Consider the following 20,595-nt stretch of genomic DNA (forward strand, 5'->3'; position numbering starts at 1 on the left):
TTAAGTGTGGCATGCAGCAGAGGAAGGACTGAGGAGTTGTGGTGTGCCTGTTTGCCACTCGGTGAATGCTGATTTACCACTTTGGCACACTTTGCCCTATCACAGAGCAGGAGCAGACACACAGACGTGGACTCAGGCAGAGATGGAGAGAAAAAAAGATGGGAAAGAGGGAGGGTGGGAGAGAGTAAAGAGAGGGTGCTAAAAGCAGCTGGAGGTTCTCCGCAAGGCCTTAAGATCTAATCAATCATTTACAGGGTACATGTGGTTTAATTGATATAAAAATACTTCAGAAATCGCTCTCAAGCTCAACAAACGAGAAGTGTAAAGAATATGTCAAAGACCAGCAAGTAAACCAAACAAAGCAGTAACTATTTTAGACATTGTATGTTTGATAAAATGTTTTTTTATTGATATTAAAAATGAAAGTACATGAATTGTGCATTTCGGACATTCTAGCGTGCAGAGGTTAAATCAATAAAATACACACAGGCTGAGTGAGCTACTGACACAGAAAAGGTTGCCATCGCTCGGCAAGGTATCTCTTCATATTCAGCTAAAAGAAGTGGTTGTCTTCACGCCATTGAAAAGAACACTAGAGTAGCCTGTTTGAACATTACAATAGTGAATGGATGCAGTCCTAGCAGGAAAATATGAAATAAAATAGAAAATATAATAATTTTATCAATAATAATAACAATTTAATAATAATAATAATAATTGCACTACCTGCTTTGTTGCACAACTGAAGTAGAATATAATTAGAGACAGGACGCAGCCTTGATAGTTCAGATCTCTCGGACAGAAAGAAGATTTAAAGTATTGGCTTGACTCTTCACCATGATGCATGACACAATGGCGGAGGAAAACTATATTGTGCCACAGAGTGACTTTGTTTCTGACATGGGCTTCAGTGGTTTTTTCACAAAGAGTTAAATTATTGTGGCCGGGTAAGGGAAACAACCTCAGCTGCCCTTCCACAACACGATTATCACTGACACTCGGAAACTACTGCACTTCTCCCTCGGAGAACATAGACTGTTTAGTTTTTTTTCCTGAGTGCTTCAGAAATGGTTCAGTGTGATAGCCCTTCATCAAATGCATAATGGATGGGTTATTGGATGATTGTGGAGGGGTAAGTGGCAGGCTAACAACCCTGCTCCCCTCGCCATGCAATACATACTGTTGATGCGTACGATCAGGGGCATTGTCTTTTACAAACACAGAAGAAAGAAGACAGACAGACAGACAGTGAGGTTTAGAGCGGTGATATGCTCTCTCCTTAATAGACAATGACCTTTTGGTGACCTTTGATGACTACTAGCATCATAGCAACATCATTACCTCCAATTAAGGCATCAACACAATGACTCGTGTAAGTCACGTGTAAGCTAACCACTAAAATCTACAACTGACCGGACAGTTACAGCCTCGTGACCCAAACCAACACGCGAAAACATCAGTGGCACTGGCACGTAGGCAAGATGCTCTTTAGAAGATCATAAGACACCATGTACAATTACAAAGACATGATTTAATGAAGGACTGATCATTCTCACGCCATCAATACTAAAGTGGCTTCAAAACATAGTGGGTTTGAGTACAATCAATGTTGAACAGTTATTTTTCCAATAATAAAGTCATTCATTTATGCTTTCTTTTTCACAGATAAACCCTGACAGGCTTCTGGAAATCCATGCAGATCAATGTATTCAGAGTATGTGCCTATTCCTGTGACATAACACGCCTAAGCAATCCAGGCTATGCTGCTGTTAAAATATTAATTTAAAAGTAACTATGGCAAACGGAAAAGGAAAAAAAGACATTATTTTTGGTACAAAGCATCTACAAAAAAGCCTTACAACTCCAATTGGAAAACAGAGATCATACAAAATAAATCCGTCAGTTGAGCATCAGTGCTACGTATATTATTTGGACCAATTTTCAAATATATTTTATAACAAAATAAATAATGCCTTTATACAGTGCCCTTATTTGTATTTCAACAAACAAACAAAAAAGCTTGGCGGCTCATTACGCAAGATACAGCTCAGACTAAAGGAAAATAACACAACGTCCCTGGAAACTAATTATATATCTATATATCTATCTATATATATATGTATGTATATATATATAAATATATATAAATAAATATATATAGATATATAGATGTATATATACACATATAGATATATATGTTCAAGTATTTGTTTTCAGGCAAAAGCATGTGAATACTACTGATATACAATAAAAATAAAATGTTAGTTGACATTATTGCTGTTTTTTTCCCTTTGAATTGAAATGTTGTGCCTTTCTTTAGAACTGTAAAATAAAATTATAACATAACCATGGAAACAAAAGAAAAGCCTAACTTGGAAAAACAGGAATGTCACGGTACCAGAAACTGACGGGGTTTTCCTTTTTTTGTTCATTGAAACATTGATATGAAAAGAAAACAGATAAAAGACACAATCAAATATAATCATCATTATCCCACTTGTTCTTTGTCCATTCCAAGTTACTTCCTGTGAGAGCAGTCTGCAAAACCATGGCAAACAGGAAGTTCTGTCCTAGAACTGTAGTACTGTCCAAATCCAGGCGGTCCACGGTGTCCCATATGTCCCCCACTGCTCCCTGTGACAGGAGGAACAGGGACTGGGATAAGGCCCCCCTTGCCGCTTACGCTGGCGAGCTAGTGATGAGCAGCCGCGAGCACTCGCTGTGAGCCTAGATGCCGATACAGCCCATTTATTTTCTCAGTGACACTTCCCCCTTGACATTGCCACTGCCAGGAGCTCCACCATATCCTTTATCTTCCTTTTTTCAAAAGTCACACTTTCCTTAAAACGGAAAGTTTTAATATTCATTCAAAGAAAAAAAACGTGCTTTTCAACCTCTTCTTTGAGTCCATTCCCAAAGTTAGCACCATGTCATTTTTTTAAGCTACACGTTCATTGTTCATAAAAAAATAGTGCCATTTTTTTCTTTACTTTGACGTAATCCGTGGCAATGTGCAATTTTGCAGACTCTTTTCTGCTTTTTGTTTGTGATCAAAAGGTGCTGGAACAGGAATCTAATTTTACAAAATAATTCCTTACAGTGTGGAAGTCCCTTTATAGGTAGAGGTGCAAACTAATAAGAAAAAGAACTAACAGAGATTTTCTTTTTGCCTCAGGAAAAATGATGTGGAATGGATTCTTTCATGCAAGCTGCTCTTCACTTTCAGTTGTCTTCCACAAAGACAAAAAAACATTCCGCTGGGTGTCCTCTTGACACTTGCAAACCACAGATCTCTTTCATCTTCAGTTCTCCCTTCCCTTTTCTCTCTTGCTTAAGGATCCACCTGAATTGCATTCAGCCGAATTGTTAACTTTTTGTTCATCGTTTTTTGTTTGTGTCTTTTGTGTCAGTGACTGAAAGAGAGAGGGAGCGAAAGAGTTCAGACAGGAAGAATGTGAAGGCATGTTTGTGTGCCGGAGGAGGGTGGGTGGTTGGGGTTGAGGGGGGGGGTGCATTTGAAAAGGGTCAGGGGGTCAAGAAGTAGTGGATGAGAGCAGGGGGAGGGATTGGTGGGCTCGGACAGGGCAGGGGAGGTCAAAGAGGACTGCCACAGAAATGACGTCAGAGACAAAGCTATAATCCCCTAGTCTTTTTTTCTCCCTTGAAACTCTTGTCTGTGCAAAGGGCTGGCAGCGGGCTCATTTGTGGTTGACATAGTTCTCCGTGGTGAGCAAGACAGGCGGCAGTTTGCTGGGCAGGCTGATCAGGGACCTGTGGAAGACTGCCTGCTCCTCGGCCTTGATCTTCTCAGCCTGCCTCCGAGACTTTTTGGCCTTCAGGATGGCGGGGACGCCCCTCCGGAGCCGCTGGGCCGCCTTCCTCTGCCACACCTCGAATTTGGAATACCTGATGGTCCCATGCTGCTTCCTTGGGACTTCCTATTGTGGCGTGCAGGCGAAAAAAGGGAAAAGAGGGAGTTCATTAGTTGTGATAAGATACACTGCAAGTGCTTATTACAATGGAGGAAAGCCTTGTTTGTTTTGCAAAAACATTCAGTCATTGTTGGGCCAGTGAAATGGAAATCAAATGTCATTCTTATATTGCCCAGCGTCACAACAGACTCGCCTTGCCTCCGACTTGCCCTTGTTTTGGTTTCCTTGACTGAGAGAAGCTGTCAACAAGTGTTAGCTCAGCCTCTTTAACATACTGTCAAAGGAAGGGCGGTCACTCGCCTCATATACATATGAGGAGCACAGTGTCGTTCACACAACGACCCGCTGAACTGACTAACCCTGTTACGTGAAAAGCTATATAAACGCACCGTCATTCCACAACCTCTATTCAAACCCAGCAAACTCTTTTAAACAGCTCTAGGTGTTTTGCTGAGCACCCTAGATTGAGACAGAGTGGGAGTGGTAGCAGCAGGCCTAGAATTTATGCGCAAGTAGCCAGTGCTCTGTCTGAATGGCTTGTTTTGGTCCTGCCACTTGAGGAGTGTTTATCCCCCTTCATTCATTCCAAGCCTGCACAATAGCCTAAGAACAGCTGGCTCTCAGAGCAGGCTGTATCCATCAACTCTCCCTGCTCACACAAACTACGGACATGTCCCAACTAATTCCCTTGCAGTCTCTTTTTATTGTATTTTAGGCCGAGGATATTTTCCTCTGGTCATTCGCAGAAGTTCATTTTGGGTTTGTTTACATCACTAACAATCTCCAACCACTGATGCAGATTTTCAAACAAGTCAAAGCAGAAACCCTATACACATCTTTCCAGCCTTGTCTAAAAGGAGGGTGGAAAGGATTTGAAGAGTCCTGGAAAGCAGCCACAGCTCGGTCTTGTGATCACAAAGACCTGAAATGCTTTGATGCATGTTTGTGACAGATTCCGGAGAAGCTCTGCTGGCCAGGTCAGGTGTTTTTGACCGCACAGATCATAACGCATGCCAGTTTCGGCAGCTTGCTGTTCCGTGACCACACACACACACACACACACACACACACACACACACACACACACACACACACACACACACACACACACACACACACACACACACACACACACACACACACACACACACACACACACACACACACACACACACACACACACACACACACACACACACACACACACACACACACACACACACACACACACTTTTCCATGAGGCTCAGCACTTTACATGGAAGCTAACTGCTTACCAATGTCCATTTTAACCAGATAAACCTGTCTTTGTGTGGGTTTCAGTCTGTTCTTGGTGTCAGATATAGGGGTGAGGCTCAGAGGTGAATGGAGGCACAGGAGATGGATGGACAGATAAAACCAAGCTTTAGAACAGTTTCCCATACTGGCGTGTTGTTGTTGTTGTTAAGACATACCTGTTTTAGTGCGGGCATCACTGGTATGACCTGCAGAGAGGAGGCCGACACGTCCCTTTCGGACTTGGCGGGTTTGGCACAGTACTGCTCCAGCAGGTTGAGGTCACAGCTACGGAAACAACACTCCTCTACAATCCCACGGTTCTGGTTGCGCCGGTTGTTCCCCCTGCTGGTTGGCCTACCTGAAGATAAACACAACAAGGGATGAGTACAGAGCGTGAGGAGGGTGAGGTTAAGGCCTGGGAACACAACACTGGCATCAGTAAAGAATCTAGGTTGTTTTCGTAGGATTACTTCAACAATCATAGCAGTCCATGGAGCAAAGAGGATAAAAGGAAATCTATGAACAACTGCAACAAATCTTTTTGTTTGCAGAGGATAATCTGATTAGGGCTATCTGGAAGTCCCTTAATGAGTGAATACACAAGTAAACACCCTGTGCTGTAGACACCAAAAGAGACTGATGGAGACAGACAGTTAAGCTCTCAGACAGACCTTTGGGTGAGCAAATACATAAAATGGAAACTCTGCTGTGACCTTGTCCTTTGTCAAGTCAGCAAAGATAAAGAGGATGAGGAGGGGCGGAGAGGTAGAGAAAACAGGAGAAAAGGGATCAGTGAGGGAGAGAGGTTGTGTGACGTCGAAACAGAGGGAAAGAATGTGAAACAAAAGAGGAAGAGAGTAAAGACACAGGAGAGAAAGGTATAGAACAATAAGATGAGGGGGGTAAAGGGTGAGCATGTTGCAAAAGGGAACACTATCCTCGACCAATAAAGGCCTTGTTTGAAGTCCTGCTCCCAAATCTCATGAGAGGGACAGCGAGATGTGATTGCAGGAAGAGGAACATGAGAGCAAAAGAGAGGGTGATCCAGTGGGGGGGAAGGAGAAAAGGAGGAAGCACATCTATGTCAGCCTAAATTGGATAATGATCTTTCCGATTTTTGAGAAGCTTCTGTGGCGGGCAGCACAAAAATAAACTGTCAAAGGTGAAAAGCAGAGGGTGGGACTATATCTTAATGAAATGAAAAGAAAATGCAGATATACTGAATGAAGGGGAACTCATGTATGTCACAAACACTGCAGGCAGTGCAAACAGAAGCTTATCCTTGTGAGGATTAACAACCACCACAATACATTCTCATAATGCTTTACAGCTATACCCATCATCACTACAATGGAAGCAATAATCAGAATTGATGTTAATGATCCTTCCTCTTAACCTGACATCAAACCCCCCCCCTGAGGTGACTGGTATGCCTATTTGGGTGCAATTACTTTACTGGTAAACAAGCGGCCCATTGTGTCGCTCTGTGTCGTGTGTGCCTTCACAGCTCGCCGGCCTTTCATATGCAATGAGAGGTATGGGCTGTAGGCAGAATGCGCACACTCAGCCGAGCAGCCTGGACGAGGTCTTGAGACACACAGCTGGCTATAATCTCCTTCTCACTGTTTTCTGTCTGTCACTCAGTGTGTGTGTGTGTGTGTGTGTGTGTGTGTGTGTGTGTGTGTGTGTGTGTGTGTGTGTGTGTGTGTGTGTGTGTGTGTGTGTGTGTGTGTGTGTGTGTGTGTGTGTGTGTGTGTGTGTGTGTGTGTGTGTGTGTGTGTGTGTGTGTGTGTGTGTGTGTGTGTGTGTGTGTGAGAAAGAAAAATACCACACAGCCACAGACAGAGCGATAGCCTCAGCTATCCAAACAGATGTGTGCGAATGAAGAACAGAGGGACATAAAAAAGCTAAACGGCGTTGTGCAGCGCATTGTGCAAAACTTGTGCTGGGATTGAAAACCTACTGAAATAGAAGCCTCTGTCTTCACAGACAAACTGCAGCGCATCCACCAGCTCTCCCCCACACAGCGTCTCCGCCGAGGCTATTTCCACAGCGTAGAGCGCGAGGGCCAGTGCAAACAGCAGCACGCGACTGGACGAAGACATCTTCTTGACCTGCAGGCAACAGAAAAAAACACATTTTCACCGTGAAGCAACGGGTCATCAAATGCGAGCACACAATACAGAAGTCATCAACATATAATTCTCATATGACAGCCAGATGTTGCCTATACGTTTTGGTAAAAGAGGAGCCACTCTAAAAGAGGAGCCCCTCTTTTACATTGGCATGCTTGAACAAGACGTATAATTCCAGTGTATACCTTTTCTATATATTGACCTTCTAACTTAGAAAGAAGCCAATTGCGTGCAATCAAATGATGTCAAATGCACGTCCACCCCCCTTCAACTGTTATCACCCGCTGTCATTGTGTTGCACCTGAGAGAAGTGCTTATTCTTAGGGAAAAAGTAGACGGTATCTCTGCCGTTCACACTCTTACACAACTCCCCAGAAGTTGCAAGACCGGCTGCTCGATAGTTAACTATCTGAAAAGCCAGACTCAGCATATATTTTCCCCTTGCTCACCCTGTGGTGAGCTCACTGACCCTCAGACCTACCGCCCCCTATCTGCCGAATCAAAGACCAGCTGTTTGCTCCGAATCCAGTAAGCGGCGCACCGTCCAGATGGGAGAAGAATAAAAAATACTTCTCAACCCGTTTCTCGTTTTCTATCATATCAGGCAACCTGTTGCACAAATGCTTCAAAGCTTCAAGCACACTCCATGTCATTTGTGTATCTTGAACTTTCTCTTTTGCAGCATGCAAAATTAAAACATATGTCCAGTTCCCATATTGCACAAAAGAAAATGATGCGATCAATGCATCTGCTCAGCCCGAGGCGGTGTCCCACTTACAGAGCCAATCAAACATGGTTAAAACCCTGCCAGAGATCTATGAATACACGCACAGCACAACCGGAGAGTGTAAAACTATTTGTTCCCTCTGGTTACCTTCATTCTGCTGCTCTCCGTTCTCTGGCAGGTGTGGCAAATTGATTGGTGTCCGTGTCTTTGCTGGGTCTCCATGTCAGTTGGCAGTAGTCAAAATGTAGGGGTTATTTGGTTGGAAAGGTTGCAGGTGAGTTAGTTTCCCAGTTGGTGAAGCTAATGAGATGATGTGTGAGACGCTGTCCCAAAGACCAGGCGACAGGCAAAACTTCACTGTGAAAACTATTATATACCAAACACGCCCCTTACACCCACACCACACCCCTCGCTCCTCCTCTTCACTGCTGGTTTTAAAAAAAATGGTCCATGGACGTTTTATGGAAAAGTGCTTAAATGGGAGAAAAGGCAAAGAGAGAGTGAGAGTTACAAAATATGGAACAATTCCATAGGCATTTTCCACGTTTACGCACTGTAACCTACAATCACAATGTTTACACACAGGACGCAGACTGAACAAGAATAGACGTAATTCCTCAGACTCCAAGAAAAATGTCAAAGTGTCCGCCCTGCTGTAATTAAGATTAACATTCAGAGTGGAAGAAGTGTGGCCATGGTCTGCGGCTCACTGACTCAGGTATGGATGCAGTCACCGGGTGAGTGAATGTTGATTAGTTACCTGAAGGCAACAGGATGATGCAGCAGCAGCAGCAATGAGTGGCTGTTGCAGAGTAGTCAACTGTAAATGCTGCATATTTGGAGGAAGTGAAAAACTAAATATTAATAATAATTTATATATTTAAAACGGTCAATGCATCACTCATACTGTGGATGACTGAAAATACCAGCAGGAAAAAAACTCTTCCAGATGTTGCACAGGTTGTACAATAGACACAACAATATCCTGCATGCATCAAGCTCCAAAATGTCATTTTACATAAAGGTAAGCTTTTTCTTTTTTTCCCCTAACACTGTTTGAGGGTTCCCTTATATAAGTGGGGCTTCTGCAGAAGGTAGGGATGCGGACATGTCTTCAGACTTAGACTGACACCTAGTGGTCCTGGGAGTGAACCGTTTGTTTGTCTCGCAGCGTTCAGCAGGTTGGTTGCTCATCAGAGAGTACTGAACAGCTGCCCACTGATACCTGAACACCAGGACAGGAGCTCTGTCTGGACAAATCCCCCAAGGTTGGTTCGTTAAAAGCGTGTATTCATTTATTCTCCAATGAATATTCATAGACAGTACTAATGTGGGTCCAATTGGTGATGATGAGCTTGCATTCTTGTGGTTGTTTGTTGTCATTTAGATGGCGGTGATGCAACATTTTAATATAATAGAAAAACAAGTATTGTATTTGTTAGAATATCTGTTTCTTAAGCTATTTCCCTTAACTTTACAGAGGTGTATTTTTGTAATACAGATGCATATTAGCTTGTTTTTAACATTTAATAATATTGCAAAATTGTTCATTTACGTTTAAGGCAGGCAGATAGCATAAAGGAAATGTATTAATTGAAAGGCTTAAATAGAATTTGCTGTGAATTTAAGACTAAGCATAAACACCCTGCTGGACTGCCCCCTCTTGTGGCAGACAGATGTCCTAGCCAAGTATTATACAATGTTGGTCTGTAGTGTTTTGCAATATATGGACACACACAACATAAATAAATAAGAGATGACAGAATTTTTTTAATTTGACATCTTTAATGTTTGATAGATACGTTTTTGAAGCAGTAGTCAACAGTTCATTACATGGAAAGTATGTTGTATTATTTATTTTATTATGCGATACACTGTACGACAGAAACGCCAGATAAATCAATACATTTAGAGACAATACTCAAATACTGAATTCACATATCTGCAAAATAAAGAATTTAACACATGAGAGATATTAATTTCTAAATAATATAACTGTGATTTAATATATGTTTCATAAATATGTTTTATTTGTTAGACACTTTAATATTTTCATTTGTTTCTTTGATTTTAAAATAATTGTACTATACTCATTTAGTTTTCTTCTTATACATTCATTACCACAATTCCCTTTATTTTGGTTCCGATTTTGACACATTTCTCAAACAACAAATGTTTTATTTAGAAGCATGAATGGCCCAGTCAGTAAAACCCAATAATTTCACCCAGCGAGGTGTTAAACATCTTTGGAAAGCCTGCGCTGTGACTTGAGGTTTTAATGGTTGCAACATTGTCGGCTTACCAGCAAGCAACAACTCTTCAGAAACAGCATCATACTGGAAGTACAGCACAGAAAGATGAACACATTGGTCTTGATCACAGGTCGGACGTCTCTGAGCGCAGCAGAGAGGAAGCAGACAACAGCAGGGCGGTCGCAGAACCGGGACATCATCATGACAAAACACTGAGGGCGTCTGTTAGCATCTTGAGCTCGTCCTTCACTCCATCCAGGCCTGCTTGGATCTTCAGTGGGTTGTCAAGCACCTCCACACTGCTGGTGAATGGATCAAACCTCACGGAAAAGGGACGCTTGATTCCCGCCACGTAACCCCTTTGTCAAATATACAAAACAGTTAGAACCCTCAAAGAAGTCAAAGATGAGTATATGAGCTCTTCATAAATGCAGAGAATTTAAACCAAATATTTATTGTGGCCAGTGAAAACTTAATTAATTAGAAAAAGGTTCCCCCAGTTGTAGTTTATCCTATGCATTTTGCACTTAATAAAGAATGGATTATCCTGCTTGTGTCAGTACACACAGGAAATATATTCACTATGTGCCTATACTTCGACAAACATTCCCGGGCAGATCATTTTCTCTGAGTGTGTCAAGGATACCACATTTTATATTCTAATACAAAACAAATGTTGTGAAAACATTCACTAAAGCTACTTGTTTTGCAGGCTAACATTTGATCTGTTTGCCAGATAAAACTACAGCATTTTGCCTTGGTAAGAAACACTACATTAGTAACAGCTGTCTTCTGGCAGCTATGGCTGAAGTGTGTGGCCTCAGGGGCCGGCTGGCTGTTCTATGACCTTGTCCTTGCATAACCCCCTCTTTTTGTTTTTCTCTACTTCTCTTTGTCTCTCTATGTTCTTGTGTATTTGTGCTTGGGTTTGAACAAAAATGCATGTATGATTCAGTACCTGAATTTTTCCTTGGCATCTGTAAAACTTTCAGAAATGAAGTAGACTGGCTGGTACGTCTGGTCTTGGTAGGGCTGCCTCGCTGCAGCCTCTGGTTCAAACTGCCTTGTCTCTGGTTCATCAGACAGCGAGTGCTGGATTTACATAAAAGAAAAAGATTGAGAGTTACCTGACAGCTCAGGTGGGGGAGAAAACGATCATATTTTAAAGCAGATAACAGAGAGAACATGCTTGAACGTACCACCAGTTCTCCGTAAGAGGAGAGCAGTCCAGCTCCGTAAGCCCTCACCTCACCATTCTGTTTACAGAGGCCGTACTCAACAGTGAACCAGTATAGCTGATGGGAAATAAAATAGATTTACTGAGAGAAAGAAGGATACTGGGGTGGACTATTAAATCATTTTTTCACACATCTTAGGTTAGGGACTGTACAAAAGGGACCAGAGCTGGTTGTGAGTCAAAAAAGGGGGGGTGAAGTTTTTTAAAGTTTTTTGAAGTCTTTGAAGCGGTTTCTACACGTTGATAACATTATAAATCAAAACAAAACCATGTGGTTACGTTGAGGAAAATATCAAAGTTTGTTGTTTTGGTTTAGTACGTGTGTTGCATAACTTTAGTAAGGCATGAAAGTTAAGAACATCACGTATGTGATGTATATGTAAATTAAGTTGTGGAAGTTAAAATGAGTTAATGTTGACCTTTGTTTGTTTGACCCTTACATGCAGTTCAGCCCCTCCCTAGTAGTCTCTTACGTCACCTCACTTATTTATTTTTCTCCTGTCATAATTGCTACAGCCACTGGAGGTCACCACTTAACAATGAACGTAAATATGTGTTGGAGGACTGAAGTCTTACTGAGGACAGTTTCTCAATATCTTCATCCGAAGCCCCAAGTGATGCCAGACCAAGGTTCTGAAGCACATAATAAAAAGGTTAGTAAAATAAATAACACAGCATGCATTATAAGACTGCTCAGGACCTCCACCCTCTTACCTGTGAAAACTGGGCAAAAGTGCGATCAGCCAGCATTGGGACGTGGCCCAGCAGTTCATGTACACAGTCACTAAAGGGAAAGAAAGAGAGATTCAACTGGCACCATATTATATCTAGATGGAAAAACCCTATACAGATATGTTTAACTATATACAGACTTTAAGGTACAAATTGTGTTAACAAGAGAAGTGAAGACAGAAGTGTGTTTTTCTTGCAGACTAAACAGGAATTTGAGAGATAACTTTAAGTTCCTTGTATATGTTTGCTTTACTATTATTTTAATGGCAATGGCCATATGTTGGATGAGGTTTAATGCAAAGAGCAAAGCAAGAGAAGTCACACTCATACTCACGGCTCTGGGGAGTGCATAGGGGACGAGGCGTGTCGGATATATTGGGTGCACTGGAACACCCTGAATGCCAAACTGGCCAAGAAATCTCTGGCGGAGAGCAGACCTGCCACTGGACGGAGCAGGAACCCTGTTCGCTCTGTTTGAGTGTGTGTTAGGAAAACAATAGATAAAGAGACAAAGAGAAAGAATATAGGTAAATGGAAAGTGTATTATATAGACAACATAGATAGATAAACACTTCGGCTTGGTTTCTTAACCTGTCTTTACCTTTGAGGAAGCATGACACATCTTCCAACTGGGGAATGTTGTCAGGACCGTACCCAGAATGCCTTTCCAGCAGATGGAGGGCATCGAGGTATTCACTGCAGGCATGTGTGATATACAATTCCCTCAGAGTTGAGTAGACTTCCCTCCTAATTCGGGATTAAATGACATTCAGGTTTTCTTCTTTAACAAAAGACTTTCAAGCATTGAGGTGTAACCATTGATAAGGATAACATTTGCTGTAAATATAATTAAAAACACTTTTGGGACTGTTTAGTTGTACCATTCTCTGCATTGCAATTTCCCAACATTTTCTATCTTATATTTCTATTTTAAACTACTGCTTGATCATTTATCTTAATAGCTTTTTAAGTACAATGCAAAACCATTCTTTTCAAATAACTGTCTAACTGGCACGTCATAGACTCAGACATCTTCTTTTGGCAAAACTGTGCACATTAAATCAATCATACAAGTATAAATTCACTTAATTGTAAACTATCCCATAAAATCCCGTTTCCATCTCCCTGATAAAATGATGTGCTGAAGCTGGCACACCTAGAATGCTTTGAAATTATTGAAGCCTTTGATCTGAAACGAATTCATCAAAAATACAAAACAAATGTTATCTGTCTTTAAAGACAATATAAAAAGGGACTCAGTGGGTTGTGAATTGACACATCAAAGCTCTCATAATCAAACGGCAAGAAAGTCAAACTGATCATAAGAAAAACAGGCAAGGAGTTGTTTTCAGCGTATATTTTGGTATCATGCTTTTTGGTGTAAGTGTTCATATCAACTGTATTTTAAATGAGCATGCCCTTACCATGTGGCAATCTCCATCTCTGTGTATTCCACTCTGGGAATTGTCTGCCCACTGAGAAAAAACACAAATACACATGCATAAGGGATAATCAAGTTTTCTAAAGAATAATGTCTGTGCAGCATTCAGGCAAAAGACTGTATCTCACTGTCTGTATCTGAAGGCGATGTCTCCGATCATCTTCCTCCTCTGCCTGTAAGCAGGGTCTGTGTAGCCCTGTCAAATAAAATATAGGCCTATCAAACACTGATCACATTTTCTGTTTTATGACATATTGCTCCAACAACATACTCAGCAGAATATTGAGAATTCTCCGAATGCACGATATTGGAAAAGTCATTACTTACAGGATGGTCTTGATCCAAGTCTGGATCGAATTTTGTGACCAGATGATGACATTTATCCAAATCTGCTATTTTCTTTGGGAACCAATGAACTAGAATAGAAAGTCAAATACAAATTTAGTTTGATCAAATACGTTTCAAATGGTTTATAATAAAAATAAGTAAATGATGTTACATTTGACTTCTTTGGTGGTTTTAACGTCCTCTGCATTTCTCTTGATGGAGCTGATGAGAGTACTGACGTCTGAGAGGTGCACCTCACAGCGGACAAAGTACTCCAGGCCTTCCCCGCTGTCCTTCAGCTTCCGGCATGGGCGCGTCTCCAAATGTTGAATCTTAGCTTCAAATGTCTGAAATAAAGTCAAGACACCTTAATGTAACTACTACATCAATAGGTTAAATGCACAGTAAGACAAAGGTAGGATGCATTTATGCAGCACAGTATTTGAGAAAGCATGACAATATATTGTGGAACAGTCTCTTAAAAATACCAGTGAGAACAGAGAAGACTTGGATGAATGACGAGGAAAAAAGAATGCAGAATTTCTTTATAAAATCAAGCTAAACAAAATATGCAAAAACTAGTTTTAATACATTCAACAGTGTAACATAAAATGTAAGAGGAGTTGGATTTTTTAAATTCAGTTATGCCTGCTTAGGTACTGTCCTCACCAAGAGGCTATATTACTTATTTGTTTGTATTCTCTCCAAGCAATATAGACCACATTGCCATCTATGTTAAATATAATTGATCATTTAGAAGTCATAACCTCTAATAGATTATCAAGATCTCACTGTGTGGACAAATAGATTTTATCCCTCCGACTACTCACCTCTCACTAAACTTAACATTAATAACAGTTTTTTAGAGGGTGAGAAACCCATGCACATACAAATATATATGAATATTGGCTAGATTTAAACTGCATTAATTGCAGTTCAAGGGATAAAACACCAACCAGTTGCATTTTTGAAAATAAAACACAAAGAAATTGTCTAATAAATGATGCCTTTTTTTAAAGTGTAACGTAAATGCTTTAATAGTCCTTAATCAATTGCATCGTATAAACTCGTTATAAAGCGTGACCTGAGTGGTACACCACACCCTTTCGTCAGAATTCTGCTTACAAATACACAAAAAACCTATTTGCAACCTCACAAGAGTTATACCTCGAAAACTTTGAGTGTCCTCGACAGTGCAGGAGTCTTGGAGTTTCTTAAAGTGAAGAAGAGGTTGAGCAGCGCTTTCCCATTGTCCTCCTCAAACACTATCTGCTCGCTTGCCTCTGCAGCTTCTGCGGCTGCAGCGGCGGCTTCCCTCTCCTTGCGCGCGTCCTCGATCAAGCTTTGCCGTCTACCGAGGAACCTTTGAGACTGTCCCAAAAGAGAAACCAAAGTCTTGCGTACTGTATATGTTTTGATTGTCAATCAAGTCAAACCTAGGACACGGCTACATTGAGTAGCTGACATAAGGTGTTTTGCTAAATGCTTTTAATACAGCGGCCATCGTGCGTAATTGTCACCTTGTCAAGCACTCTGCGCGCAATAACTGTTTTAGGTGGTATTCTGGATATTATTCAGACACATCACTGGTAACACTATGCCAAATTGTTGAAATCTAAAATAACAGAAAACTTAAACTTAATTATATATTTCTTACCGTGATGGAGTCAGACCTCTCCAGCTCGGATGCTGCTCTGCGGATGGTCTTTGTAGAGGACGTGGAGCTGCTTGACAGGGTCATCTTCAGACGCAAAAGTCTTCTGTGGTCTTTGGCGTGTCGAAGTACTAGTAAAGTGGCAGTGCAGTTGTTTCGCTCTCTAGATCTATCCGGCGTTGTCTTGCGCTCAAAGCTTTCCCCTTTTTTCACAGGTTCGCTGTTTTTATAGGGTCATTTGTTTGCGGTTTCTGACGTCAAACCTGCTAATGCTGCTGTAATAAATCAAAGCGCAGTACCTATCAGACTCATCCCAACCCAGAGCCGTATAGTAGCCATCTTTTGTAAAGCCTACACTCGAGCATTTTTCTCATAATTGGTCGTTTTTTAGTGGTCTTCAAACAATTCAAAAGATTGATGAATTTACATTTGCAATTAAAAACTTTAAATACATGTGAAGTTATCAGTTATGGTTTATTTATTTTTATGCTTTTATACAGTTAACATTCACAAGTTATTGATGCATGTTTAGTGTCTAAATAAAACAATATGTCTATATTTTCTTAATTCATACTTATTTGATTAACATTTACACCAGATAGGTGAATTTGTATGGTAACAGCCAACCATTTGCCATATTAGTCATTTTTAGACAATAATTAAAGCTTTTGACCTCTGGGCTTTACATAAAGAGAAAAGTCAACTTTCGAAAATTAAGTCACTTTATCAGTTCAATCCAATCTCCACAGCTCTTCACAAATTAGATTAGATTGTGAAACACACACACATACACACACACACACACACACACACACACACGGACAGACAGACAGACAGACAGACAGACAGACAGACAGACAGACAGACAGACAGACAGACAGACAGACAGACAGACAGACAGACAGACAGACAGACAGACAGACAGACAGACAGACAGACAGACAGACAGACAGACAGACAGACACACACACACACACACACACACACACACACACACACACACACAAACGGACATAGAGAGAGAGAGCAACACCTTGTTTTGCTGTTTGGGCCACTCAGTCAGTTTTTTTTTTACCTCAGCAACAACAACATCAAGTGCATTTGTTGCACTCTTGGCTGGGGAGTTTGGTGGTTAACATGATTGTGAAGTGATGTACGGTACCCGCAGGCGAGCAGAGGTAAAATCATTATCTGTGGATCTCTGGCCACATGCTGCCACAGCTGCAAACCTTGGGTGCAGAAAAGACAAATGGACCCCAGTGTGACTCTTCCCCCCAACCTGAACATAAGGTCTGAAAATGCTAAAGAGCACTGCTGTGGCCCCGGGGCCAGACAACGGCAGTTCTGTCCTTTATTGGAGGAAGACAGAGTGAGTATGAAGAAATTAAGATAAAGCAAACAGACAGTAGAAACCACCTTTCCACTTTCTTTAAGCCTATGTTCTGCATGGAAACAGAGTGATCTGGTATATCTTTAGAAATTATGCTTTTTTTATGTGCTTTTTTATCTTGACCTTTTTACAAAATTGGTATGACATATAGAAGAACAACGGGCAAACGCTTGACATTTATTCAGAGATAGCAATAATTATCAATGCTAAGGTTTGTATCTATGCCTTTCAAGCAGCTTAAAATATGTGTAAGGCAATTAGAAATTATACAAATGATTGATGTAGAGGATAAAAACATTTCATTACTTGCTGCTCTAGTTGTTAATACATTTGTGAGGCGCTGTCACGGAAATTGTGGTATTTAAAGGTTTTTGAAAGGTAACCTTTAAGAAGAGTAATAATTATTTTAATTTTTGAGAAAACGTTTGCTTTGATAGGATGAAATGTGCGCTGCACTAAGACAGAGGGAATACCAACAAACTGATGTTACTGGATTGACCTCATGCAGAATTCCGCAGCAGTCAATCTGTCCAGGGTTTTGTGTTTTTAGCAGGTGCCTGGCCCATGTGGGGTTTTACGACATGTATGTGTTTTGCTTTCTTACTCATTGTACAGTGCTCAATCATGCATTGTTTTGGGGGCATTTGTTGCCTCACTCATCACTCTATAAGCAACTGATGTTAAGTAACAACAACACAAGGAAGACACATTCAAATATTTCAGCATTTAACAGTATATCTGTGTCAAAAAACAACATACATTTGTCACAGAACTGAAGATCTTTATGGAGTGAGTCAGAAAACAGTATTTCCAACTACAAGAGACTTTATGATTGTGAAGCAGAACAGGTTTATTTAACTGCGCCCTTGTGTGTTTTGTGAGGAAGGACAGCAGAGCTACAGGCTGAATTAAGATCAAGATCAACTACACCATCCAATTGTCTGCTCTCTCAGCCTTGTTTATCAACTGGTTAGTGGAAATCGCCCAGAGAAAAAGCTTCCTCAATGTACACTTGTATACTTAGTTCAGCACTTAGTTCCCAGCACTTAGTTCCCCTATGGAACTAAGAGCCGATTGCGTTCACACCGGAATAAGTTCCCTGAGGGAAGATTAAGCAAATGAGCCACTGATGTCACTTCGTCTTCTTCTGCTTTGTATTTACTGGCAGGCCGCAAACAACTTCACGGCGTATACTACCGCCGGAAGTCCCCGGCCGGAAGTCCCCGGAGTTGGGGACTGGCTGTCGCTACCCGATCTGCCCGGTTATGGCTAGAAAGGATCCGTCTAGTGTAAATATGACATCACGTTCTCGTTGTAACTCTCGTTGTAATCGGAGCGGCTCGGAAACACATCTACAGATGTAACATGATGCAACATACACATTAATGCAGCAGCAATATTAATAGAGAAAAATCAGAAATAATAGTAAAACACTGCAAGGGAACATTTTATTGCACCAGGAACTATCTTGGGACTTTTACTGTGACAACGTTGATTTGCCTATGAATAAAAAATAAACCATAGTGTTGGTGATCTACAGTGTTGTCATTCTTCTTTGAACACCAGCAAGACCGCTAACACCCTATTTCAACAATCACACTCCCTGTAATTGACATAATTAATAGATAGTTTAGCTTCTCATTATCATTTGCTGGGGCCCACTGATGTTAACGATCGTAACTGAAAGGCTGCCTGCCAAACGTAAACATTCAGCCACGTGACATTCAGCCAAACTCTCGCGAGAGTTTTACATAAGACGGATCCTTTCTAGCCATAACCGATCTGCCCCCCTGCCCGATCTGTACTGCGCATGTGCGAGATGGTCTGCCATATTGGACAACTACATACGGCAACTCCAATAGGACACTTGACACAGTGGCTTTTTGCAAAGCAGAAAAAGTGCCGAGAGAGATTAGTTATTACAACGTGACTTCACTATTATTTAACAACTCTTTTTATTGGGTTCTTTTATTTGGGGTTAGTCAGAAATGTCAGAATAAGTGAGAAATGGATTTAACTTCTGCCATACATTTTTGCATACATTCACAGTAAATATTTATTCAGTATGATAGCTGTCTAACAGAAGTTAAATCCATTTCTCACTTATTCTGACAATGTATTTAACCCCAAATTAAAGGACCCAATAAAAAGAGTTGTTAAATAATAGTGAAGTCACGTTGTAATAACAATAACTAATCTCTCTCGAGTTTTATTTTTGAGCTTTGCCAAAAGCCACTGTGTCAAGTGTCCTACTTGGGTTGCCGTCCGGAGTTGTCCAATATGGCGGACCATCTCGCACATGTGCAGTACAGATCGGGCAGAGCTGCAGATCGGGTAGTAGGCTTGTTTGAGACGCGTTGCGGCTCGCCTCGAAAGTAGACGAGAATAGCCGATCGCAGCCGGGGGAGGTCTCAAAAAGCTCGCCTGAAGTCGGACAGCTTCGAGTCAGCAGGCTTGTTTGAGACAAGCGAGACCTGCGCAGACCTGCGCAATTTCGATCAACGTCTTGCTAGTGGGTTGCATGATGGTTAGTCATTTTGTCCGACTTGCTCTGGAGGCTCGCCTACATGAGACGTTGAAATCTCGCGGGACAAAGACGCCCGCAGCCTTGAGAGCGAGGCGCGGCGAGGCAGCGCAGTTCCTCTCCACGGGCTGCGGAAGCTAAATGCTTGATGGGAAACGACTTGATGGTATCTCGAGCTGAGCGCTCATTGGTGGGTTTTACCACGTGCTGGTGATGAAACTCTCCAATTGGCTCAGCAAAAGTTTGTTGTTGTTTTGTGAAGATGAGAGTAACAAATGCGTCACTTCCGGGCAAAAATAACGGCTCTGCCCACTTTTGGGGGAAAACAATGCTGTCAGTTGAACGGCGGTCAATACAAATTATGAAGTTTTTGCCAATCCGATCAGAAATGTAAGAAAACCGGAGATTTTTGGATCTTCAAAGAGCCCGATTCCAATAGCCAGACAGGCAAACAATTGCATTAAGCCATTAGAAATCGACGATCGGGCTCGATATATGGTTAAATATAGCAGTATGCTATTTATTTTCATAGATGAGAGTAACATCTACGTCACTTTACGGCCCCGCCCACTTTTGGGGGAAACAACGGCTGTCATTTGAATGGCGATCGAGCCTGAAGCCACAGAGATCTTCTGTTACTGTCCTTTCTTCTTAGAGGAAGTACAAACACACGTAACTCTGGATTTGTTTTAATGTTCGAGGTGCAATAAATGACACAGCAGCTTTTTGGCATGATAAAACTGTTATGTTCCGCCTCACTCATGAGAGTAACAGCTGGAGAAATTACAGCCTCGCCTACTGATTTTAATTTAACCATATATCAAGACCGATTGTCGATTACCAATGATCGAATTACAGAATTTGTATTGACCGCCATTCAAATGACAGCGTTGTTTTCCCCCAAAAGTGGGCGGGGCCGTATTTTTTGCCCGGAAGTGACGTAGGTGTTACTCTAATGTAGAATTTTT

At 41.4% G+C, this 20,595-nt stretch overlaps 2 protein-coding genes across 2 annotated transcripts; both read right to left on the reverse strand.

Annotated features, from left to right (window-relative positions):
• Positions 1 to 380: 380 nt before the first annotated feature.
• igf2b (insulin-like growth factor 2b) lies at positions 381 to 8,423 on the reverse strand. The gene is made up of 4 exons (XM_079684169.1): positions 8,218 to 8,423; positions 7,168 to 7,322; positions 5,385 to 5,562; positions 381 to 3,938 (listed from the first exon to the last, which is right to left on the reverse strand). Exons 1-4 carry the CDS (start codon positions 8,290 to 8,292, stop codon positions 3,699 to 3,701), a joined length of 648 nt encoding a protein of 215 aa, XP_079540295.1. The 5' UTR covers positions 8,293 to 8,423; the 3' UTR covers positions 381 to 3,698.
• Positions 8,424 to 9,864: 1,441 nt separating this feature from the next.
• On the reverse strand, positions 9,865 to 18,121 carry th (tyrosine hydroxylase). The gene is made up of 13 exons (XM_079683886.1): positions 15,717 to 18,121; positions 15,227 to 15,430; positions 14,232 to 14,406; positions 14,060 to 14,148; positions 13,861 to 13,928; positions 13,716 to 13,766; positions 12,893 to 13,038; positions 12,626 to 12,761; positions 12,274 to 12,343; positions 12,136 to 12,192; positions 11,522 to 11,617; positions 11,281 to 11,414; positions 9,865 to 10,681 (listed from the first exon to the last, which is right to left on the reverse strand). The coding sequence occupies exons 1-13, from the start codon at positions 15,798 to 15,800 to the stop codon at positions 10,522 to 10,524; spliced, it is 1,470 nt and encodes a 489-aa protein (XP_079540012.1). The 5' UTR covers positions 15,801 to 18,121; the 3' UTR covers positions 9,865 to 10,521.
• Between the last annotated feature and the right edge of the window lie 2,474 nt (positions 18,122 to 20,595).

Source organism: Notothenia rossii, assembly GCF_949606895.1.
Source record: "Notothenia rossii genome assembly, chromosome: 5".
NCBI classification, from domain to species: domain Eukaryota; kingdom Metazoa; phylum Chordata; class Actinopteri; order Perciformes; family Nototheniidae; genus Notothenia; species Notothenia rossii.